We start from the raw sequence: 24,083 nt of genomic DNA on the forward strand, positions 1-24,083 counted from the left end.
GTATTGTTGTTTATACCAAGATTCTGTCGAAGAAAACTTGCTGCCAAAATAAATTTATTAATTCCAATGAATTAGGGCTCACATTATTCCAATACAAGAAATTAGGAGCCGATATATTTCATAACTAAAGTCGGGGGTGGTTACCATTTTGGGGTTTCCCACACTTTATGGGCGGTGGCGCAATAACGTCATTAAGCAATGCATGACACGATGTCATTCTACCCCCATATAAACATATGCAACTAACAACTTTCAAAATGAAAACGATATGGGCCTATGTTGAAAGTACTTGACGAGTCATGGATTCATTCGTCAGATGTTTTTCAGATCGAGATGGTATTAGTGTTCAGTGCACATCATTACGATTGCACGCCCTTCGATCATGATAGTTACAGGAGTTCACGATGTGACCTACATTGTATCGAAATGTGAGGAGATGAGGAGCAATCATGCATGTCTTCATCCCGGGGTCCCCATTGACATTTTGTTTTCTTCTATTCGCCATGGCCTAGTTCACATCGATTTACATAAAAACTGGAATTGTTCTTCTTTCACGGTTTCTGAAATATATAAAATTTGTGTCATAGTTTTTTAGTATAGCTGATACCGATAGGCACTTCAATTTGATAATAATACAGGCCTATCTAATATCCATGCATGTTTAGTTAGTTTAAAAATCACACCGTATTTCCCATACTTGTATTAGGATTCGAAGTTGGTCACCCCCTCCCCAATCTCATTTTTTTTCATTCGAATCTTTAGATTTCTCACCCCAAACCCCATAGGAAACCCAAACATTGCGCAACCCAATAAAGCCCATCATTTCTTTATGTGGGTGAAATATTACATATTTCATGCAATGAATTCCCCATGTACATGTACCCTTTTTATGAAAATTATTGCGCGTTTACTGTCATTACTATATCACTACAGTTTTTAACATTTGCCCTTGAAGATCAGACCTCCAATGAAACCTGGATTCACTCGAGACTACATGAGAACTAATCCCCAAATACCCTCTTTTGTCACTTTTGAAGGTTTCTCTTATTCAATGTGGGTCCAGCCTTTTCCAGATTTCTTCTTCTTTACAGAAGATTAGATTTATTCGCCAAAACCCTACATGTATCTCTCTCCATCCTTCTCTTCTCAACATTTATTCCCTTCTCCTTTCACTCTTTCCTACATTTTCATCCTCTCATTCCTTCCAAGCAACAAACACTCTTCAAGTAAAGTTAGAAGCACAATCATACTTTCTCTTCCATAAGTCAGAGAAGTATAATTAATAATTTGAAAAAAAAATGTAAACCCTTGTTCAAAATCGTGAAGCCTGCAAACAAGACAAGATGCATTTACTGGCAAAATAAGGAAAAAAGAATGAGTAGTAACAAGCATTTGTAGCACTCGCCTGACTGGGAATACATGTTTATAAGTTCAGACAATATCCAACTTGCCATACATTCTTATCTGCAGATTTCAAGATAAACATATCGACTAAAGAGCCCAATGTAGTAAAGACACAGGACTATGATCAAGTACAATTCTTTGAATATTTTTTATTTTTTTAACATATTTTCTTTGGTTTCAAAATAGTGAAAGTTCATTTCATGACAATTTTAAATACCAATAATGTAATTTGTGATAACATATCACTTTACAATTCATGTTACATGCATGAATTCCATGACTCGTTTGATTAATTATGAAGGAGTAATTACTGAGGACTGCTACACAAGCTAAAACAAACCCTATGAGCTTTAAGTTCTAAACTGAAATAATAAACATGAATAATGTAGAACTTGTCTAGGCCTATACATCATTCGAAAACAAAATACACATCTAGTGCATATTTAATCAATCAAGACAAAGAAAGATATTTGATATATCAAGCTCCATTTGTGGCCAAACCTGTTGGCGCATCAAAAGGAATGCAATCATAATCAAATACTATAACGAATACAAACAAAACCTACATCCCATCCTCAACAAAAAACATTGCATAACTAGCACCTCAAATGACATGTAGATGGCATTAGATGAGTACAATTTAATACTAACACATTCATAATAAAAAAGAATGATGCCATCAATCACAATCAACAAATTAACTACTAATGTAGTAGAAAGACATTTTCTACATTCCTTTAGATATACAGACAATACACGTATGAACCTGATGTATTAAAAAGGAAATGCAATTTCAGTTACATGTATCATATTCATATCTACTTTCATGTACATATACAATGTATGTACAATAACATGATACAAAATGTTCATTTTTGTTTCTTTGCCAAATCTCAGCCATTTTCAAATCAAATGGATTTGGAGCATACTTTGACTATCGAATACATTTTTTATTCAGAAATATCAATATCATTGCTCGACACTCCATTAGATTATTCATCAATTTCTTTTTTCAGAAGTTTGATGAAATTTGAATCAACAAAAGGCATAATTCAAACAATCATACAGATTAAACATGGTATTTGAAGTTTTGAACACATGATAATATGCTTGATTTTGTCAGTAACAAGACACTACACGTATGTATTTTTTTTTCAAAAATACTTCACTTCTTGTTAAATCAACTACATGTAGCAACCTTTTTAACATCTACATGTATACGCGAGTCTAAAACATCTTGGTAAGCAATCGTGAAATTTGTTCATGTAAGAGAAAATATTCAAGAAAAGGACCATATTGTTGGAACTAATCCATAGCCAATTCAAGAGAAAACATCACACATTCAACTTCTTGCATTTTGGTCACTGGAAAATAGACAAAACACTTTGAAAGACTAGTACTACGAGACTAATTTAATTAATGCCCATCATTTGTATTCTGCTCAACATTTTGGGAAATAAAATTGAATCAACAAAGATTGTATTGACAAATCTTGTTAACTTAATTACATCATAACTAAGAAGCTCAAAGCCAAGAGAGCTATTTCACGAGGTATACATGAAGAAAGTTTAAAAATATACCATTTTTTTAAATCAAATTTTCATCAAAAGATGGTAGTGAGGTAATAACATCCACATGTACAAATAGACTTCCTAACACATGTACTTTATTACAATTCAATGGCAAGTACATGTATTTTCAAGCACTCTGTATAGTCATTTAAATCCCACATATCAAACATGATAGTTCTAATGATAAAAACCAGAGGATACAACTAGAAAAAAAAATCTAGTATCTCAAAGGGCAAATTCGTTGACTTTCTTTCTCACAACATAGAAGTTGAAACATTCTTAAATTGTATTTTGCAGAGATGATGTAGAGAGATAAATGACGCATCAAAATTAAGACAAGGCATAACATCTCAAATTCATTGTGAAGCAAATACTGTCTGCCATACCTAGTCAATGTACTGTTTAACTGTTTCATGAAATTGAACTAAGATGCAAAATGAAGTTGTAAGCCTTTAGATAAATTGTGTTATCAAGAACACAAAGGTGGACAATTCTCTGCTACAAGTAACAGAAGCCTCTAACTTTAAATTATGCATAGGAATATCTACAGTCACTCGTAACTTATATTAAAGATGAAAGTGAACAATGTGGCCTAAAAAATAAATATCAAGACAATAACAATGGTTATCTCAAGGAAAACAGAAATACCGAAGGCAGATATTGTGATAGAGGGAAAGATGGTGGAAAAGTCAAGTTTAACATACCTGGGTCAGCAAAAGAGGATGGAAAATGTGAACAAGAAATTAGAAGGATCTGCCTTGCAAAGACCATTTTCTCAAAACTTGGCAAACTTCTCACCAACCGCAATATAAGCAGTCACACAAGATTACGCCTCACCAAATGCTACGTGTGGCCCATCTTTACATACTCCTCTTTTTAAGAATTTTGATTCAACAATATTTCAGCTTAATAAATTGCAATTAGCAATATGCATGTATTCCTATTTTAAAGGTTTATTACCGTCAATTTTTAATAATTTTTTTACCAAATAGTGCAATTCACTCATACAGTACTAGGGCCAAGGGGAATATACGTTTACCTTTATTGAAATTGAAGTTCTCAAGAAAAAGCTGGCGTGGAATACTGAAGAGATGACAGGCAGAAAGAAAAATGAATGCTGCAAGATAGCACTGGATAGAGACAGATAAAATATCCATGACATCCAACCTCTTCAAAGAGAAGGAACAGCGGTAAGGTATAGGAATATATTAAGAGATGTTTCAAACACATAACTGATTAAATCAGGAGACAAAAAAAAATAATTATGCAGCACTTATCAACAGCTCATAGGGCAATTGCCCCCATGCTAACCACAGCTGGCATTGATCTTGCAAAATATGCATTACTCCTTCATTACATTCATCACTATCACCATGACAACATAGAAATGACAGAATTTCCATGAATTATCTAAGCCATGCCTCGTGCTCCATAAAACGGAGCAGCTCTTATTTCGGCTCACTTTTACTCCACATAGAGCATACAGAAGGTAAGCTAATCAGAATTCTTTCATCCAACCTTACTGCTCTGAATTCCTTCAGCGCAGATGTCTCCACCTTGACAAGAACCCCAATCCCCTTCTAGAAGAAGTTCTCATGTCAACTACAGTATGTCCATTGCTTGGATCATCCCCTTGACTATCGTCCACCAAAGAGCTTGACCTAACAGCTGTCCCGGGATGTGATAGCGGTGTTCCTGAACCAGCAGGTGAGTGTCCAACACACACTGAATTTTGTCTACATGTATTTGAAGTGGAACTTGATGATTGAGATGAAGATGTGACAACTGCTGTTGTGAAGCGCTGAGGTGAGCCATGTGGACTCAGAAAATGCTGAGGCCTTTGAGCCATGGAAACCACCGTTGTCTTTGGTGATGCAGGAACAGGTGGTGGCAACATCCGAGAATGAGGAGTGATGACTGGAGAACGCAGTGGAGACCCACATGCACATGTTGCAACTACCCCTGAAACCTGTGTTACAGTTGTGGACAATGGTCTTCCTGGGGTGGAAGGTGAGTTGAGGGTTGTGTTGCTCCCACTATTGTTTTGATTTTGGTGCTCCTCATTCTGCTGTTGCCGAAGTTGCTGCTGTAATTGTTCAGGAAATTGAGTTCCCGTTGAAAGTCTAGGCTGTGTCAAGATCTGAGTGTTTGGCATCGAAGCAAAGACTGGTGTGCTACTACCAATGATTTGCGAGTAACTCGGCGGCGCATCAGAGGGGCTACATGTAGGAGTACTGTTCAAGGATGAGAGGCTCCTGTAAAAAATACAAAGAAAAGGGCATTAATTTACAGAATTTAAAACTGGTTGGAGTCACTCTATTGAATCCATGTAATTATATTTGCCAATAATTGGCTGGCAATTTAAATTAAATAAAAGCAAAAACAAAACCAACACACTGTATTAGCATAGACCTACTACAAGTTGTAATAGGTCAATGGTATTAGTAAAAGGCCAATGAACTTCTCAATAAACTGTTCATGAATAATCATCTCTGATTTTTGGATTCTAGGAAATTCTAAATCATTATGGCGCAGGATATGATGGAAACTAAGGAAGTAAAGTAGCTTTCTAATTTGATCATGCTTTCAAGAGGCATGAAACGTTAACAGGTTGCAGGCTTTTTACATGACAGCCAAGTGTTCAGCTCTTGTTTGTAGTCATAATCCTCAAAGTTCACTGCACTATTCTTAACCCATTGCCAAAGTTTCCACTCCTATGAAAGGTTTTCTTTTTTGTACGCTTTTCTTGTCAAGGTAATTTTTTTAACCTGGTCTCCTACTGGATACCAACTTTACATACCGGTAAACAGGATGTGCAATACACTTTCGTGGCCAGTTAAATAAACCACTTTTAGAGTAAATGTCCAAGAATATAAGCTTGGTTTCAAACTTTCAGGAATTCTAATAAAAAATAATATCCCTGAGAGGAACTCAAGATGGCGGTATCCAGTTGAACATGTACATGTATGTAAGTCATCGGCGTTTTAATATTTGCAATAATATCCCGTATTTAGTGACTAAGTGGTCATGAAAGGTGTAAAAAACTTGAGAGAATCAGATTCCTTGCCAAATTGGTCAACCTCTTCCCCTCAAATGAAACAAAATCGCCTTGAAGCTCCGAAAGATCTCGCCGCTGATCTCCCTCCTGACGAAAGCGATTCCTCCGCAGGAACCTTAACACTTCATTTAGTGGCTTAATGACAGATTTATTTACTTTCCGCCGTTGGGTTTTACATGTATTTCATTATGTTTCGTGCATCTTTTTTATGGATGTGTTTCGCCAAGTGGTGCGCCTTAGCGGACTGGGATTGATTAGAAGCCCTGCTCTTCATCTTGCGTAGTTGTGTTTTCACTATTATGTGTTTTTCCTTAATTGTTTGTTTTTTAAGGTATTTTTTTTTAAGGCTTAACTGCATATTCTATTGTTGCTACTTTTATCTTCACTTTACATGCTCTTTTTTATCTTTGTATATGAATACAGCTCGATATTTCTAGCCTTTTTACATGTACATTGTACAGCAAGTAGCAACTGTGCAATGCTATGTTGTTAGTGAGTTTGCCTTTTTTTTAAAATTGTTTTGTTAAACTTTATTTTTTTTTATTGCCTTTTGTAACAATAACTCTGTTTTAATAAGTTGTAAATATTGTAATATTACCTTGAGTATGATTTTACGATATAATAAAACATACAAAAAAATGATAATAATATCTCCCTCTTTTCAAGAGTTTCAATCATATTTTCCATCTTTCCTGGGGTGCATGTCACACCAAATGTTAATTATAAATAAAATGGAAAAAAAAATCTTTGATTTAATCTTAGACCATCACCTACAGGAAATGTCTGAAATTATTGAATAGGGCCTACATAGCAAGTTTTCTCAAAAGTGAGATGAAGGGAGGATGCAGGTTCTAAATCCCAACAGCTGATAATATTGGCAGCAACCACACAGTTATGATTCATACATTTACAAGCAAATCAGCACGTACAGTGTTTTGAAGATGACATTCACACTGAAGGACATATTTATGAAAGGGCAACAGAGTTCACAACTTTGCAAGAACAGAAATTCTACATTACCCTTTGTAGGTCTTTACAGTGATTACATATATGTATACTTACATGTTCAGTGATTTCAGAATAACCCACTGATGATCAAAATTGAATTTCAAGAGTCTATTTACCATGTTGCATACAATAAAGAGTTTTGACTTACTGAGTTATTGCTTGGAGGCCACGGTGGGGTGGGGGACAATGATTACCCCCTGCTGGAAGACTAGTGCTAGGTCCCTCTCCGAGACATGGTATGGCAGCTTCCACATTGTAAGGAGGGGGCGGTGTATCGTATGACACCGTTTCGCCAATCTCTGAGTATGATGGTAGCTTACATGGAGGTACTGCAAAGAGAGAGAAAGAGAAAAAAAATTGATATGGACCTTAAATTATTTTTAACAGGCATTTCAATTTTCATAAAACTGAACTTTTAGGGGGGAGAGGGAGACAAGTAGGGTCAAACATTGTTTCTAAACTAAAATCTTAATAAGTGTTGAACAACCTAATATTAATGCATTGCCTTGCAATATTACCTCCAAAGTTTTGATAACATACATGTATGATGCAAAGTTTGTCATCCTCGGGTCATATTTCCAAGGACAAATTTTTGTAGGTTAGGTATTGATCATACAGGTGGAGTAAACCGGACTATTGACTAACCTGGAGTAACGTCTGGAAAGTTATAGCCTCTGCCAAGGAACATATCCTGAATAGAGCAGGTGCGTTCACATCGGTTGTCCCTCCATGGATGGAAACGTTTCCTCTGCCACACACAGAACCCAATGATAAAGACGATCAGGAACCACACAAGCCAGAACCCTGTGAAAAAGAACAAGAGTACATTAACCATTTAAAACAAAAAAATTCATGCGCATAAGGAGTCTGATATCATGCACATGTATTATGATTGAATTTTCACATTTTGGAATAATAATCAGACTTCCATTGCAACAATACTCATAGCCAAGTGACAATGTGTGTCTTACTTAAATTCAATGTTAATATAATAATCAGGTAAATCAATGCAGTAAAATAAATTTGGCTTTGTGTATCTCCAACACGTACATGTACAAGGCCCATTGCATTTGGCAACAGCGATTTGCACTATATTTCAACATGTTGGTATTTTTGTATAAAATCCCTCTCTATTCAGAGATGCTAACTGATAGCTCAAAAAAATCCTGAAAACCCAGGCCGGGGTCCAGGGGCCCGCCCAGGGCCCCTAGCGGGGTCAAGGGCGAAGCCCCCTGAAGCTGGAACGTTTTCTTATTCTTTAGAGGGCTGAAATCATTAATCTACAGTAGTACATAACAAATAATTAATGACATACTAAACTTCATATCATAGGCAAGAAAGGTGCTCAAAAAAAAAAAAATGTAACCCGTACTCATTACGGTACGGGTTAACCTGCTGCGGGTTAATATGCTGCGGCCAATGGGTGCGACTCGGGACGGGTGTATGTAGCAGCTGGGGTGCCCTTTTTCACTCACTGTACTCATCAACAAGACAATCCTATACTATTGAAAATCCATAAATCACAATTTCTATCAAAATGATGGATAGTTCACACATATGAATTGATGAATACGCACCAGAGAACACATATTTCATGGTAGCAAATAGGTTTTCAGCTGAAATCCCGCAGCAGACAACCAATCACTCACGCAGCAGCAGGCAATTGCAGCCACACCGGGCCGTGCTTCGAGCGGTTCTACCGGGCGATCGCCCGACTGGGATAGCGCTGACACCCGTATCCCTGCAGGGTATATAGCGGCGTTTGCAACTGCTACAATGTATTGCTCGCGCGTACCGTGCAAGTACAGTACCAGCTAAACTTCATGCTGCACACAACGCTAATAATTTTCCGTCTGCGCAAATTGGCCATCCAAAATTGAAATTGCGCTCTCCGTAGCGAACTCCGTGACAAGATTTGGAGGGGAAATTTTTACGGATTTCACTTTGACAATCGATTTTTTTTCCCGGAATATTTTTCAGCAAAGGAAAAAATCCGGAAAATTAGCAACTCTGTCTATTGTACCAGAGCTACTTGTTCATTCAGCAATGCAATTGGTTATGACGAAATGACACCAGAGGTCACTATGTTGTTGCTTCAAAATCAGCATAATATTCTCCATTTGATGGTTGATAGTAGTGTACATTCATCTAAAAAAAATCAGCCATAAATCTGGCACAACTACATGTACATATCATTGACAGATCATAATTCAAAGTCTACATGTACATGTAGGCTTACATTAGCTGAGATAACAAGTGTTGATGATCAAAATCATCTTCAGATTAAAGACTTATGAAGAAATACATGTAAGACTATACTCTGTAATGTTGATTCAATGGGGACTCCAGAGTACATACATAAAACAAATATTTGCCTCTGGTTATACCCAAAGATTGTACAGTAAAGTCATGAATTGGACAATACATGTACATGTGCAAATACCGGTAAACTATATACTCACATCAAATTAGGTTTTGACATAAAACATACAGAATATCATACAGATTATGTAAACAGTGAACATAAGTTTCATTCATGAAAACATCAAATCAGTTTAGTGAACACTGTATGCATGGCAAGGATTTAGGAACTCAGTTGGGAGTCAAAGTTACAGGGCAAGAACATTCTCTGATTACAATCCAGTGTTTTCTTACAAAGACCCCAACCTAGATTTGAACATCATTCAGCGATCATATTGTCAAGGCAATGGCCTGGTCATTGTTAAACCAGGAGAAGTTCAGGGAGAAACGACCATGAGGAAACAGCATGGGCTGGGCCCATCCAAAGGGAAATGATCACAACACTTGTTTACACTCTCAGCACGAGGCCAAGTCTCTCTCCACGATAAACTATGAACTCCTATTGTAGACCAATGGAACAGTCCACCTACACACAGACCTATTAAACCTAACGAGCCAATACATGCACAACTCCTTGAGTCCATAATATTACATAAGCCTCGCATAGTTTATTACAATTTTCCTGACCAATATGCATAACAGGCTGAAACAGCTTTCCTGCAGTGGTGTATAAGCCTGTAATGTACATTACATGTTCAAGGTGAAGAAGAGGTCTCACACAGGGACCTGTCTCAAAGAAGATTGATATAACAAGACTACACAGGCCTATTCAGAATACCAGGAAACCACTCTCTACTGGTTTACTGGAGTACCCTGCAAGTAGTCTCTCAACCACAAAGCATTAATTAACGACCACTAAGTATCTCCTCACAATTAGATTACTCATCATTATCAGCTGTGATACTATATCTTGCATGAAAACAATGGAGACTTCAGATATATGTAAACACAATATCAGAGGACATGTTCATGAGGCTTTAAAAAAAGGGAATTTTTCATGGTTTCTCTGCTAAATTATATGCAACCTCTAGCTCGTAATATATTTGTACAATATACATGTAGACCTCCATTGCAACCATGCATTTTTTTTTCTTCAATCATTTACAAGAAAAACATGTGCACACATTGGCACCACAAGTTGGTCATCATTTAAATCGGCAAAAGTCAAACTATATTTTTCATTTCGTTTAATATTTTATTTTCAACCAACACAGATGAACTTTCATTATCGTAATTTTTTTAATGTTGATGTCAAATATGACATGGGCTTACATGCTGATCAAATAAAGGCCTACATGTACATCATGTCATCCTATGATGCAAGCAACCTACCCATATTCAATATCACATGTACTTGTGGAAAATATAGGCCTATACATGTATATTCAAATATATCTTTTGATATAGAAGCTCTACATGTACACCTATAGTGGCCATTAACAGATATTATCAGGGAGCACACTTTGTGCAGGGCAGCATAATATTAAAGGTACATGTACCAATTCACAACACGTGACTGAAGCTCTCCTTTGCTGTAAACAAGATTGCTCAGGAGAGGCCTGGGAGGGTAAAAAATAGGGACTAGAATTGGCCTCTGACCCCATCCCTCCAGCAACTGGCGAAATAAAAGAAGGCTTTGCTGCAAACAAGGAAGGAGTACAGTAAGCATGTACAAAAGGCTATACTGCTCTGAATGACCTGGTGATCTTTTGAGACAGATTTAGACCTGGACAAGTGATTCATGATTGAGATCATTAAATCTCTCAGTTCATTCTGGATTGAATAACACTGATCTCATAAACAACCAAATTCTCTCATGTTTCTCTGCAATCTTTGGGCATATTGGGATAGAAAGAACACTCCGAAGTAAAAAAAAAATGTTTGAAAACCATATCAGTGTCCTTATTTTTCAACTCAAATAGTGACATGTAGCCCTACATGTATATGTAAAATCATAAACAAATTTTCCACTACATGCCACACTGTACATAAGGTCCAATGACAAGTTTTTAATAAACTAGGCCTACAATACAGTGTTGTTTCAGTGATTTTCAATTACACTGCTGAAATTTAATTTGATTTTTCATGTGCTTATTGGAAAATCTATAAACTTATTGTTCAACATGGGGTGCTTCACACATTTTCCTGGCCCTGTTTCCAGCAAGCAAAACCGCTACAAGCTTCACTTTTCACATTCCCTTTTCGGCCATGTCTACATGTACAACAAAAACTTCCACCTCCCCCCCCACCAAAAAATGCCTGCAGACCTAAATTCATTATTTTTTTTATATATAAAGCACATTTGAACAATGGATCCTTTGAATTTTATTCATTTTTTTGTGCCAATACTTCTAGGAATTATTCTCTGAACCATTGATTACATCTTGAACCATGTTCCTGGATCTGAGCCCTAGAAATTTCAAGGAAAATAACGAAGAGACAAACAATGACTCAACATTGTCCAACCTTCAAGGACAGTATGTACCTTGAACTCTTATCTGAACAATCAACTCATCTGCATAAATGCTAGGATATGGGGCACATTACAAAAAATCAATGCACTGTTTTTGTTTTCTGGTAGGAATGCCAGTATTTCCATCACTTTTCTTCCCATTTTATTAGACAATACAATCAGGGATGCAGGAAAACCATTGTAAAAAACCCCATGGCAACTTTAGGGATTCAAAGGCATGTCTTGGCTCTTGCACAGCAGCTTTCCCACATTCTCGACTATTTTCTATTAAGGTGTTTACACAGTGGCACGGCTCGGGGGTGCGACACGCGAGCCGTGCTCAACACGGCAATTTTATGCTGTGTAAACGCGATCAGTGTGATCCGCGAGCCGTGTCGAACACGGCTTTTTCGATCCGCCAAAATCGTAGGTTTCAACCCGCGAGCCGAGTCAGACTCGGCAATTTTTTTCGTGTGTAAACAGAAAGCCGTGTCGAACTCTCTTGACCAGGTCACTGCGCGCGCTTTCACTTTTGGCATGGTTGTTGTTCGCACGGACAAGATTCGATTCCGGCGGTGAATTTCCCGCGTTTAATTTGCGACGTCATAATTCTTCTTCCGTTCGAGATCCACGAGCCGTGTTGAACTCGCCTTTTTATTTGTACGTATAAACGCGATCTCTGATCCCTTCTTCGCAGTGTTCAACCCGGCTCGCGGATTCAACACCCGAGCCGAGTCAATGTGTAAACACGGTATAAGTTTGCTGGATTCCTGAGTGATAGACTATTAAGCACTGACTTACATGTTAAAAAAAAAAAAAAAAAGACCTGTGTACAAGCAACTTTTTGATCAAAATGACAAGTAATGGTACTTAAAAAGATTCTGTTTATATTATTCCGGTAGCTTTGATATTACATGTACCTGCTGAGTATAGGTACATGTACATGTATACGGCGACAAAATTTTTACAAAATTCAGGAGAATTCAGGATTCTGGGGCATATCTATGCTGTCCCAAGTACGCTGCCGACAGGAGAGGAAACTGGAAAATGCATGCCTGTTAATCATTGATCCACCCTGGGATTTTCTTACCCATATTAACAAACAATAATGTCAAAGGGAAGTGTCAATCAACAACAGGTTATCAAGATTTTACCTGGGAAAACAAGAGAAGCCAAGTTGCACCTTGGAGTGTGTGTCTGAATTGTGATGTCGAATGAATACTACATGTACATTCAGACAAGATAATTCATGTATCAATCGATGAGATATAAGATATAGGCCTATAACATAGGAACATTTGGGGGATCATTATATATAATAGTCCTTTCTTGATAAATCATTGATCAACTGAATGATCCAATATGATCATTGCATAACAGGACGATGCGTCTGAATGACCATAATCATACAGACCCTATTTAAAGTATAAATATATTGTAATTGCAGAGTAGGCCAGGTGGGCCGTTTCATGTTCCAGTCGTGCGTAACTTTACGAACAGCTTTATGTTACGGAGTCCTGGACTTGTTACTCTGGAAGTGGAACTGATCTTTTCTTTGCATAGACTGCATATTGTTACATGAACTTGACAACCTTAAAAAAAAAACAGATGAACAGTGGAATGTCTCATAAAGATGCCATCCTGGAATTTAGATGAAATCTTTCAAACATTTTCAAGTCAATTATCCAATAGCTACCATCCTTCTTCACAACCTTGAACTTAAAGTTTGCTACCTGACAAACTGGAACACACAGCTGGAGACAGATTTGAGTAATCTTTCTTAGAAAAATGGCAATTGCAAATTGTATCAACAACAGGACTTTTTTGGCTTCCTTCCCATTTTAGGCCTTCTCTATTCACTTGACATTTGCCATTGATCCTGAAAGAGATTCCTCGAGAAGACTTGAAAGAAACAACTTATAATTTGGCAGCACTGATTACTCGTTTATGCCCCCAAGATTCGACCTATTTGGCAGTGAATGCACAAAAACAGCCGAGTATCCTGTTCGTGTACAGTAATGCGTACAAGTTTGTCATGCAGGTCTCAACAAATTAATTGTTTTACATGCTTTCCACATACTTACACCAAAGTTCATAGTAATATGTACAACATTCTCCGCTCCCACAACAATGACCTGTCTCACACCAGTATCCTTCCACTTGGCAGAATTCTCGTGCCTGTAGTAAAACAGAATAGAAAAATGATGGCGAAAAAAATATATTAATCAACTTCAATTTTAAATTCTGTTCACCAAAATCATGTATGTAATCATGTCTTCCTTATACCTAAAGTCACATTTGCTCTATGGCAGCCGTACATCGAGTCAAAAGCTGCTGTTTGAACATTTTTTGTAATAGCTACATATGGTTTGTATAAAAATGAATAAACCGCTGTTATCAACTCGCCATACGGCCACTATAGGGGAAATGTGACTGAAGTATCACATTCATGTTAAGAGCTGTAAAATATTCTTTGATTTGTTTTTGTTTTGGGCATTAGGCTACTATCGAATTGCATGCTTGTCAACTGAAATGCATTAAGTGCCTTCTTGACCAATCTACCAGGAGTCATTGACTTTGTAAACACATAAATTTCTATTGTTTGGTGAAACTCCTGGTAGAGGAAGCTCATAAAAACAAAGGAATTATTATCAATGTGACCTACATTCAACCACTTTTTTAATCTATTTGATAGTGCGACTGTTTATATACTTCCTCTTTGTCTAGATGAGAATAGCATTTACACCTGTTATTATGCTAGCAGAGCAATGAGAATACATGTATGCCTACATAGGTGTTTTCAAACCACCTCGATCACAAGAATCCCCGTTAAATTACGAGAACTTTTTAGGCTGAAAAATACCCATTAATTATTCCTGCATTCACACCGCCCTGAAGCATACCATTCAGGATAAGTTCCCGAAGTTACGAGCATGCGCACCATGGTCTGATAAGCAGGCAAGGCGTGAGATTCAAAATCACTAGCCCAGCAGCCACCCATGGCGCCATGCCCAACGACACGCCGGGCTAAAAGTTCCGGTATCTTGCTTTCACATCGCCAAAATACCTGCGACCTTGGAAAATCCCCGCTACTAGCGGGTATTTTCTTTCGGGGAAATTACGCGTTGTTTGCTTTCACATTACCAAAATACCTGTTATTTTCCCGATCAGAGAATACCTGGAACTGACGAACTTCGCGGCGGTCTGAAACCACCTCATGTGGATGCTTTCAGAAATCAGAGGCCTTTGAACATTTACAAGTAGGCCAAAGCTTACTCGGCTCAAAATAGTTCAGTTTAAACTTGAATAATTGCAACATCAGGCAAAAAACATTATTTCATTATTTTCTGGGCTACTTTATACTGCCTAAATCTGCAACATTGGATATAATGCTTTAACATTGCAATGAATGGGGATTTCTAGGGCTCCTTTTTGGGGGCTGTCCCCAACACATGAGCATTTTTTTCCCTGTGCAAAGCAAAAAGTTTGTTTAAGAGTTTAGACTCTAATAATCAAAAACGAAAAGTGAAACTGGCCTATACAGTATGTAACCAATCAAAAAAGTCATAACATGAACACATTAAAAATACATGTTTCATGCATTTTTTTCACTGCCTTTGATCAAAGCCCTCTATTTATTCTGTTCCAAAGCAAAGTACTCCGCTGCCCATCAGTGGATGTCTCAGAGTGGAGTACCAGAAGTATTCCTTGAGTGTACGGCCAAAACTGCACAATGATGAGTGCACTGGCCCTGGCAAATGGAATATTTTTTTCGATTAATCAAACCCATCTATTAACTATATTTTCAGAGTCTAAGTGATGTAGACTGCTATTTATGACATTTTAATCCAGATAAATCACATATTGCATAGCTTATTGCGAATATGTTGACTACATGTACAGTACCAGTACTCCCCAATTTCATGCTATATGGCAAAAAATTGTGCACCAAGTTTTAAACATGTCTAGGCCTTAGCAATGGCACTAACTGTATCCACAGGCAAACAATTCAAACCAATATTGCACCATTTATATTGATAAATCTTGCACATCTTTACATGTTGGGTACACTGAAAGGACAATCTGACACTACAATTAGGCATGCTAAAAAGTAAAAGATTGGGTCTGTGTATTTCAATAATTTCCATCCTGAAAAAGAAAAAAATAAATAAAGTGAAAGCATGTTCACTGCTTAGCTAGTACACTAACCTTAGGCCCAAGAGCATCCCCGGAGAGCATCCCACTAATTACAAAGGCTATGCTCTTCAAATTTGTATACAATGAATATAAATACATGTAGGTGCCTACATAAGCCTATTCTATGCAGATGAATTGCCGATTCACAGCTTCAGCCTTCATTGTACAAAAACTTTGATCAAAACAAGGTAGACCTACTTAAGAAGTGGATCAAGGTTTGTCTACATTAAATGTGTAGTACATGCCGAGATCACGGCTCAGTAATATGATGGTTTACAACTACAACCTACAGGACAAGTCCACTCCAACAAAAAATTGATTTGAATTAAAAGAAAAAATTAAACAAGCCTATCAGCTAACACTTAAAAATTTCATTAAAAAATTAGAAATTTATAACATCTTAAATTTTCATCTTTATATTGATTGCTAGAATATGGGGCACATTACCTAAAATCATTGCAGTGTTTTTCCTCGCAGGAATGCCAGAAGCGTCTTACCATCACTTATCCTCCATTTATAGGTCACAAAATTTGATTATTTTGTTCCGAAGGCCTATGCAAATGGGGTAAATTATCACATTCCCCCTCCCTCAAATTAATAAAATTTGGAGAAGAAAAAAATGTATGATGTATCTTAGTGTCTGGAGACTATTTTAAGACACCTGGAAATTATGATACAAATTTGTTGAATTTCGAAATTGGGGAACAAAAATGTTATAGGATATGGGAAAGAGGCCTAAAATTTTCATCTGTTATAATTCAAATGCCATCCACCATAACTTACGTCTTAAGATAACTGCAGAGTTCCGAATTGACCAACTCACACAAGTGTATGGCAGAGAAAGCTATCTCTTTCATGTTCAAACAATAGATGCTTCTCTGCATTGATCTGTCCCACAAGTCCCTCTCTTCTTTTTAACCCCCATTTTATTGGTTCAATGGATTTTGTACAGGCTGGGACACTGGACATTATCTCTCTAGACTATCCAAATACAATGGTCCAGGTGCAGATAAATAAACAAATGAACCACTCTTTACAGTTAAATTCAAATGAGCAAGACAACTCTTGACAGTTAAATTCAAATGAGCAAGACAAGTCTGGTCATAAACTCCCTTCTCCCCAAACATGCAATTGAAAAAAATGTAGGCCAAACTCAGGTTACGTGATAGGCCTATAGGCCAAGAGGCTACATCATGATCTTAGCATAGGCCTATAAAAGGCTATAATATCACAATAGACCTAAAATATTAAAATTCACATGCATGAAGAGAAAATTCATGTTCAACAAATCAAGTAGGACAATGAAATATCAGGACTATGGTCTGTATTAAGCTCATAGGCCTATAAAAACTTCGGCAAATATGAACACTAGTGATCATGATTATTAGAAATATTTTGGTTATGTTTTTATTTTTGCATTCATATTGCCCCTAAAATCTATTCTTCGGTTTATATATCTTCATGGTATGTATTTTTGTAAAACTGTGATTACATTATGAATATCTCATCAAGCATTGCTCATTTTAAGTTTTCTTTTCATAAACATATCCTCCAATTAGCCGCCTAAGAGTAATGCGGATAATTCAATAAAAATTGCGTTCATAAACTCCGAAAATAAGCCGCATTATTTTTACGAGCGCCCGTCCTGAAAAAGGCGGATAATCGCCATGACAACTGGACACGCCCCCTCCGATGCGGTTGTGTTGGAAAAGGGTGACCTTGTGACCGCACCATGGCAATTATCCGCATTATTTGGAAATGCGTTCATAAACTCAAAATCTTATCCCGATGCTGCTATTATGCGAATAATAGCAGCATCAGAGTAATGCGGATAACTCTTGTCCTCCTCCAATTTTACGACCAAATTATGCTATTAGCCGCCTAATTCATAGTAACTGGGTTTATGAAAGGGGTATTAATGTACTGAAGATTATTTAATGACTTTTACAGATAAATCACAAGAATACATAAAATAAGCAATACATGTACTTTAATTTAGAAATATCATTATGAAAAATATTTGTAATATTCAGCTTATGCCAGCAGACGTACCGCCCTGGTTCACAAAGTTCAGAATACATGCCTACTTGGCTTTACAATTAAATACTAAATATGACGCCAGAGGTGAACAAAATCAACAAATTACAAAATGTAATTACCAATAATAGTATCAGCCTGAAAAAATAAGAAGTTAGGGGAAAAAAGATGGTGAAGTAACACTATAAACTATGGAATAATGTTTTTTTTAAAACAAAAGATTACTCCCAACCCCCCCCCCCCCTACCCCCAGAGCGCTAAGCAACATGTCCTGAAAGGTGTGTTTGCGTGTATACTATTATTGTGGATGGAGTGAAACCAGTTCGAACCAGCTGTTCGTTGATGCACGGTGTACGAATGATGAAATACATGGCCTCATCATAGAGCTAGCTCCATGGCCTCATGTGCATGCTCGTTTAATACTGTGATACACGTGGAACATTAATTAAAGGGCGTTTCAATTCACAGCATGTAGTAGGTCACGCTTTCATCAATAAGGGTCATTTACAAACGGAAAACATGAATAACAATGTAACATTCCTAGATCTATGATGGAGTTCATCATATTTGAATTCCATGACTTTGATACGAAAACTAGTAAAAAAAAAAGAAAAGAACATATCTGTTATAATTATCCATCATCCAATTTCAGCCATATTTAGGGAGTTGGGGAGAGGGTAACTCTAAAATAGATTGTTTTTAATACCATTTCCACACACCAACTTATTTTTTTGTATATGTACGACAGTCTTCGGTATTACACTGGTATATCTTCCAAAGCAAAGTGCACGCCATGTACATTTCAACACACATCAACGTACACTCGATCGAAGGGTCTCCATGTGACAATCAGCTTCCCAGGGTCTTCCCCATTTAGCAATGCATATTTTATGTGACACAGAAAGCAGCCAATGAGAGTGACCCTCCGCTGCTCGTTCATTGGTCGATGCCTCAGCAAAATTTGCATTGCCTCATTACTATTACACACGCATGCTCAGATGTGACAGCTGGGCTGATTGTATGCTAATACAATCAATTTAGTTCTCACGGGGGTGGAGCTTAGATCAAAAGGGGGATATTGAGTAACCTGTTTGTTCTCTTATTTTGAATGGGATCGGCCAGTGACCGTTAAAGGCACATATTGGGCATTTAAATACCCTGCAATTGTGTATGTAAAACGTGTGTGTACATGTCAAGTGTACATTCTGTTCATATACAAACAAGCTCCTCATGCCCAGGGTTTTTACGTAGTAAACAAATTTTTGCACAAAGAAATATTTTGAGATTTCGGGCAAGTGTGTGCATGAAACCAGTGTTTATGGTCATGGTCTCTGTAGTGTAAAGGTATTGCAGTACATTGCACAATGTATGCAGGAGTGGAGAATGGGAACCCCCTTTCACCAAAAATATCCAAACCATGTATTTCTCTACATGTTGCAAGATTCTACCTCAGGTGAAGTGGTGTTTTCAGCAGAAGCACATAAAATTGCTCACAAAATTTAAACACATTGGAGAAGTTTGTTTGTAATTTCATGACTTTATACAAGCAGGCCAATAACATATTCTGATATATTTTAATACATCATTTATATTTTTACAATTCTTTCATTTTTTTAAAGACTATTCTTATAAATATAAATTATTATTATGAATTATATTAATTAGTATTTAGGCCTAACTAGCAGCTTTTACATGAAGATAATGTCAATCAGGTCAACCTTCTAATTACAATGTACCAGGTTCCTCGAGGAGGACATCAGCCCTCTGGTTGCTTACAAGCATCCATGCTTTCTTAGCAATCAGGTAGGTAAATAAAATCACTACCACCACCATGGCATCAGTTTTTCAATTTCATCTAAAATCAATTATTGCCCTTTTCAATTCAACATTGTGAAGGTAACTAAACATTTCCACCCTCAGTCACCATCATAGATCTTGGAAGACACTTCAAAATTCCATGCTGGGTTGCCCTTTTACTTACTGAGATGAGTGAAAAAATGAATTTTGCATAAAAGAAATATACTGAACAAAAGGACTTTTTGGCAACATGAAATTCATTACATTCAGGCCTGATTGCATTACTTTATGAACAATGGGGACTTTGCAACCAAACAAATGTCAAACCATGGAAAGACTTGTCAAACTCTGACACAAGAGTAATGAGTTAAATATCCACCCCTAGTTGAAGCACATAATCAATGCTAAATGTGAAAAATGGCAATTTGCCTATTACAATTCAAGGTAATAAAAATTTCAAACCAACTTTAACTCTACCAGTGGGACTAGATAGTACATAGATAGTACAATAAATGCCTACTTTTTTCCAAAATATTCACATTATCAACAGCAGTAAAACATTGTTTTTTTAGTACAATTTTCTTCACCTTTTTGTACAAACTCAAATAAGTGATTACTGATAGTGTTATTTTTTTTCTCCAAATCACTAACCCATCTTCAATATCACTGTCTGTGTATTCAAAACAATCCTCGATTGAGAAGTCAAAGCTTTTCTTAAACTTTGATTTCTGGCTGAACGAACTGATTCAGATGTTCAAAGTTTTAAGTTAACTGGCCGCGGCCATACATTACGAAGAACAAATGTTGACTCCCGGACATGTCTTGAAAAAATAAAAAAAAGTTTAGATCTAGAACTTTACACACACTGACACTCGTGACTCTAAATAAGTTGTGACTTGTGCCTGCTATTAAATGCAAAGGGAAAGTTAGTGGAGCTAAAACTAAAGACAAAAGTAAAAAAATGAACAAGAAAGATGTTGATTTAAAGATAAATTCCAGTTTTGGTAACGATCTCAAAATGACTTTTTACAGAATCTAATAGAATGACCACCCAAGTGTCTATTTGTATGAATAAAAAATATGTGCCAAAGGATTCTGGAAGAAATTGTGTAATTGCTGAGAAATAAGCAAAATAAGCGCGGATTCAGTCACTTCCGTCGGGTCTTTATTCCAGCAATAATAATACACTGTCCCACGTGTGCCTATCTGTGTTGGTGATCTTCAGTGCGAACATTTTTCAGCGTAGATTTCAAGATTTCACAAAGTTCAGTTTGTGTAACTGTACCAGATCTAGATCCTCGATGATATATTGACAATTAAGCCTTGTTTTACAGACGTTCTCATGAAATCAGTGTTTCCTGCAACTACTGGAATTTCTCTTTAAGACCATTTGTCATTAAGTCTGATAGGTTATCAATGTAGTAAAGTTAATGTGCAGTAAGCCAGTAACATCACTCAGATTTTCTAATTTTGTTTTTTTATTACTCTACCATACCGTACTAAGTACTACTAGATCTAGGCCAACTTAAACCTTAAACAGATGACTTGGGCTTAGCTCCAATTTAACCATTCCTTCTGATGGCCATAATGTTAAATTTAGGGGGCACATACCAATTATCGGCTTAACTTTATAATCCAGTGTCATGTGATAATCTTGTGTGATGCCTTGTTAGTATCCATGCTCTCATCATCTTATCATGACATTGGATTGTAAAGATACTTCCAATTATCTATGGTAAAGAGCAGAACCAGGGCTGAGCAGAACTCTGTAGACTTCAGTCTGGATGTCTTGAAAATTACTAGAGATCTAGACCTTCCAGTTAGGGGCACGTTTTACATGTACATGCTATATTATGTACGTATTCTCCCATTTCTAATGACTAACATCACAGTATTAATTAGACAGCTGGCAGACGTCTGTTTTGTGGAGTTTTCTTACATTTTTAAATTTCTATTTGTTTCTCCTCGTACATGGACGGCTGCAGCCGCCATTAGGGGGTAAACAATGCAAAATCCCCCCGACATGGCTCATCGATACTTATCTTTATTTCTTGAAAATAAATATAAAAAACTGGACCAAAATCAACATTAATATTCTGTTTTGGCCTGAAATGCACCAAAACTGGGCAAAATAAATTTAAAAGGAAAAAAAACTTACTTCGGCTGTCACGCAACTCCCACTCTCTGGTTTATTCGAACTTAATAATAATAGGCCTAGGGCCTAATACATAAACATGGCCATTGAGTCCCTGTACAGATCGAGATAGAAGTCAAGCTTCGGTCTCTGTACTAGATATTCATTTGGTGAGTGTAGCGAAGGGAGTTCTGTGGAACAACCAATACCGGTAGGCCTACATGTATACCGTAACCATGATAACAGAGACAGAAGCTTTTTGGTCTAACTCTAAGTATTATTAGTATGCATGATTGTCTCCAACCAGTTCAGACGTAGAATCTAGATCTAAGCCATACCGTACATAGCCAAGATATGGCAATTTTGGCATTATTTATTTCTCACTTAGCCTACAAACATGACAAATTAAATTGCATTTGCACTTTCAGATGAAAGATGCTCAGTTTTATTTAGCCTTTTTTTTTGGGGGGGGGGAGATAGAGTCCACTACAACATAGCCTAGCATAAAATACTCTAGTCTAGTGACTAGAACTCTAGTTTACAATTTAAAGTTAGTTAACCTTTTTTTAACTTAAGTTACACAGCCTCCTCATTGTCATTGACATTGTCTAGTCTAGTCGAGTAGGCCCTGAGTAAACGTTACTCGTTTGACGTTAGGCCTAACTTAGAATTTAGATAGGTTATCTAGACGTAGGCCCCTAGATCTAGATCATCTAGGCATGATTGCTAGGTCTTATTCTGGATCTCATTCCGTGATGAAAAAGTTGGTGACATCTTGTTCCAACTGCCAATTCAAGTAGGCCTAAGCCAATACTAACTTGGCAGTAAACTTGGCCATGACTGAGCCCGAGGACGCAGAGATCGAGAACAAGGGCAACTCAAAATCAAATTGATATCTATCGTTACTCATAGACAGGTTAATGTTAAATTTTAATTTGTTACGACTTGTCTACTAAGTAATAAATGAAAAAAATATACAAACTTACCTGAGTATATTCAAAACGCTGTGAAAATACAGCAAGAAAGACTGTGAGTGGTGATAAAAATTTATATACACCCATCCTGCTACTGCTAGTTCCAGTGCTTCCCGAAAACAGCTGATCGCTGTAGCTCGCCATTTTCTCACACTAGCTCACACAAACAGCTGATAGCTAGCTAGCTCGAGCTCGGTAACCAGCTGAAGCCGAATTCGAGCTTGCTCAATGGTGCAAAACGTGACCTGCATTTGGGTCACCATTCGAATATAGGGTTGGATGTTTTTAAAACTTGATTCATGTCAGTGATAAAAGTATGATGTTTTCTTTCAAAAAGGAACAATTCTCAATAGTTTTTTATACATTACTAAAAAATTATGAAAAATAGTGAAACAATATGAATCTCAGTACAAAAACTGTTTACTTTACTAGCAGATGAAAAGGAACCCCCTATTATGAATGCACTCGCCCAAATCATCCCACTGCATTGTACTCGTTGTTCAACGTGGTTGCCTGGCCTGCGGTTTTTAAATCTTGAATAATTAACGAGTCGAGCCCCCCGTTATGCAAATTTCCAACCTTGTTGCGAGGGCTTGTACGAGAAGCTTGTCACACCAATCCAATCGAATCTCGTAAACAACTTTTGCGCATGCGTTAGAGGTTCGTGCGGTAAAACTTTTTTTTTCTTTTTCACGTCCACAAACAATTTGCCAGTGTTCAGATATCAGTGTGCCAGACGCAGATCAAGGGGGGGGGGGGATAAGGTGATCATGACATACATAAAGGCCTAGATCTTCATCAATTGTCTAAAGAAGCCTAGAGTAAAGAGCTGATAATTCATGTGTAAAAATTCCCTCCGTTTCGATCGCTCGCTTGTACAAATTTTTGGTCGGAATCTTATGAAAATGGTGCCATGGCAGGATCACTAAATTGTATCGTTGAAAAATAGGCCTACAGCCACCAAAACTTGTTTTGGGGGTGCAAAAACATCCCTACCTCCAAAAGATAAATAAATAACAAATAAATAAATAAATGGTAAATAAATCATAATGTAAATGAATGAATACAAAAAAATGATTTCAACAAAACT

General features: G+C 37.0%; 1 protein-coding gene across 1 annotated transcript; it reads right to left on the reverse strand.

Moving 5' to 3' along the window:
* Positions 1-1,533: 1,533 nt before the first annotated feature.
* LOC121424779 (WW domain binding protein 1-like) lies at positions 1,534-23,203 on the reverse strand. Its single transcript, XM_041620554.1, has 5 exons — positions 23,006-23,203; positions 13,939-14,032; positions 7,687-7,845; positions 7,190-7,370; positions 1,534-5,230 (listed from the first exon to the last, which is right to left on the reverse strand). The coding sequence occupies exons 1-5, from the start codon at positions 23,135-23,137 to the stop codon at positions 4,513-4,515; spliced, it is 1,284 nt and encodes a 427-aa protein (XP_041476488.1). The 5' UTR covers positions 23,138-23,203; the 3' UTR covers positions 1,534-4,512.
* Positions 23,204-24,083: the final 880 nt, after the last annotated feature.

Source organism: Lytechinus variegatus, chromosome 12 (genome assembly GCF_018143015.1).
Source record: "Lytechinus variegatus isolate NC3 chromosome 12, Lvar_3.0, whole genome shotgun sequence".
Lineage (NCBI taxonomy): Eukaryota > Metazoa > Echinodermata > Echinoidea > Temnopleuroida > Toxopneustidae > Lytechinus > Lytechinus variegatus.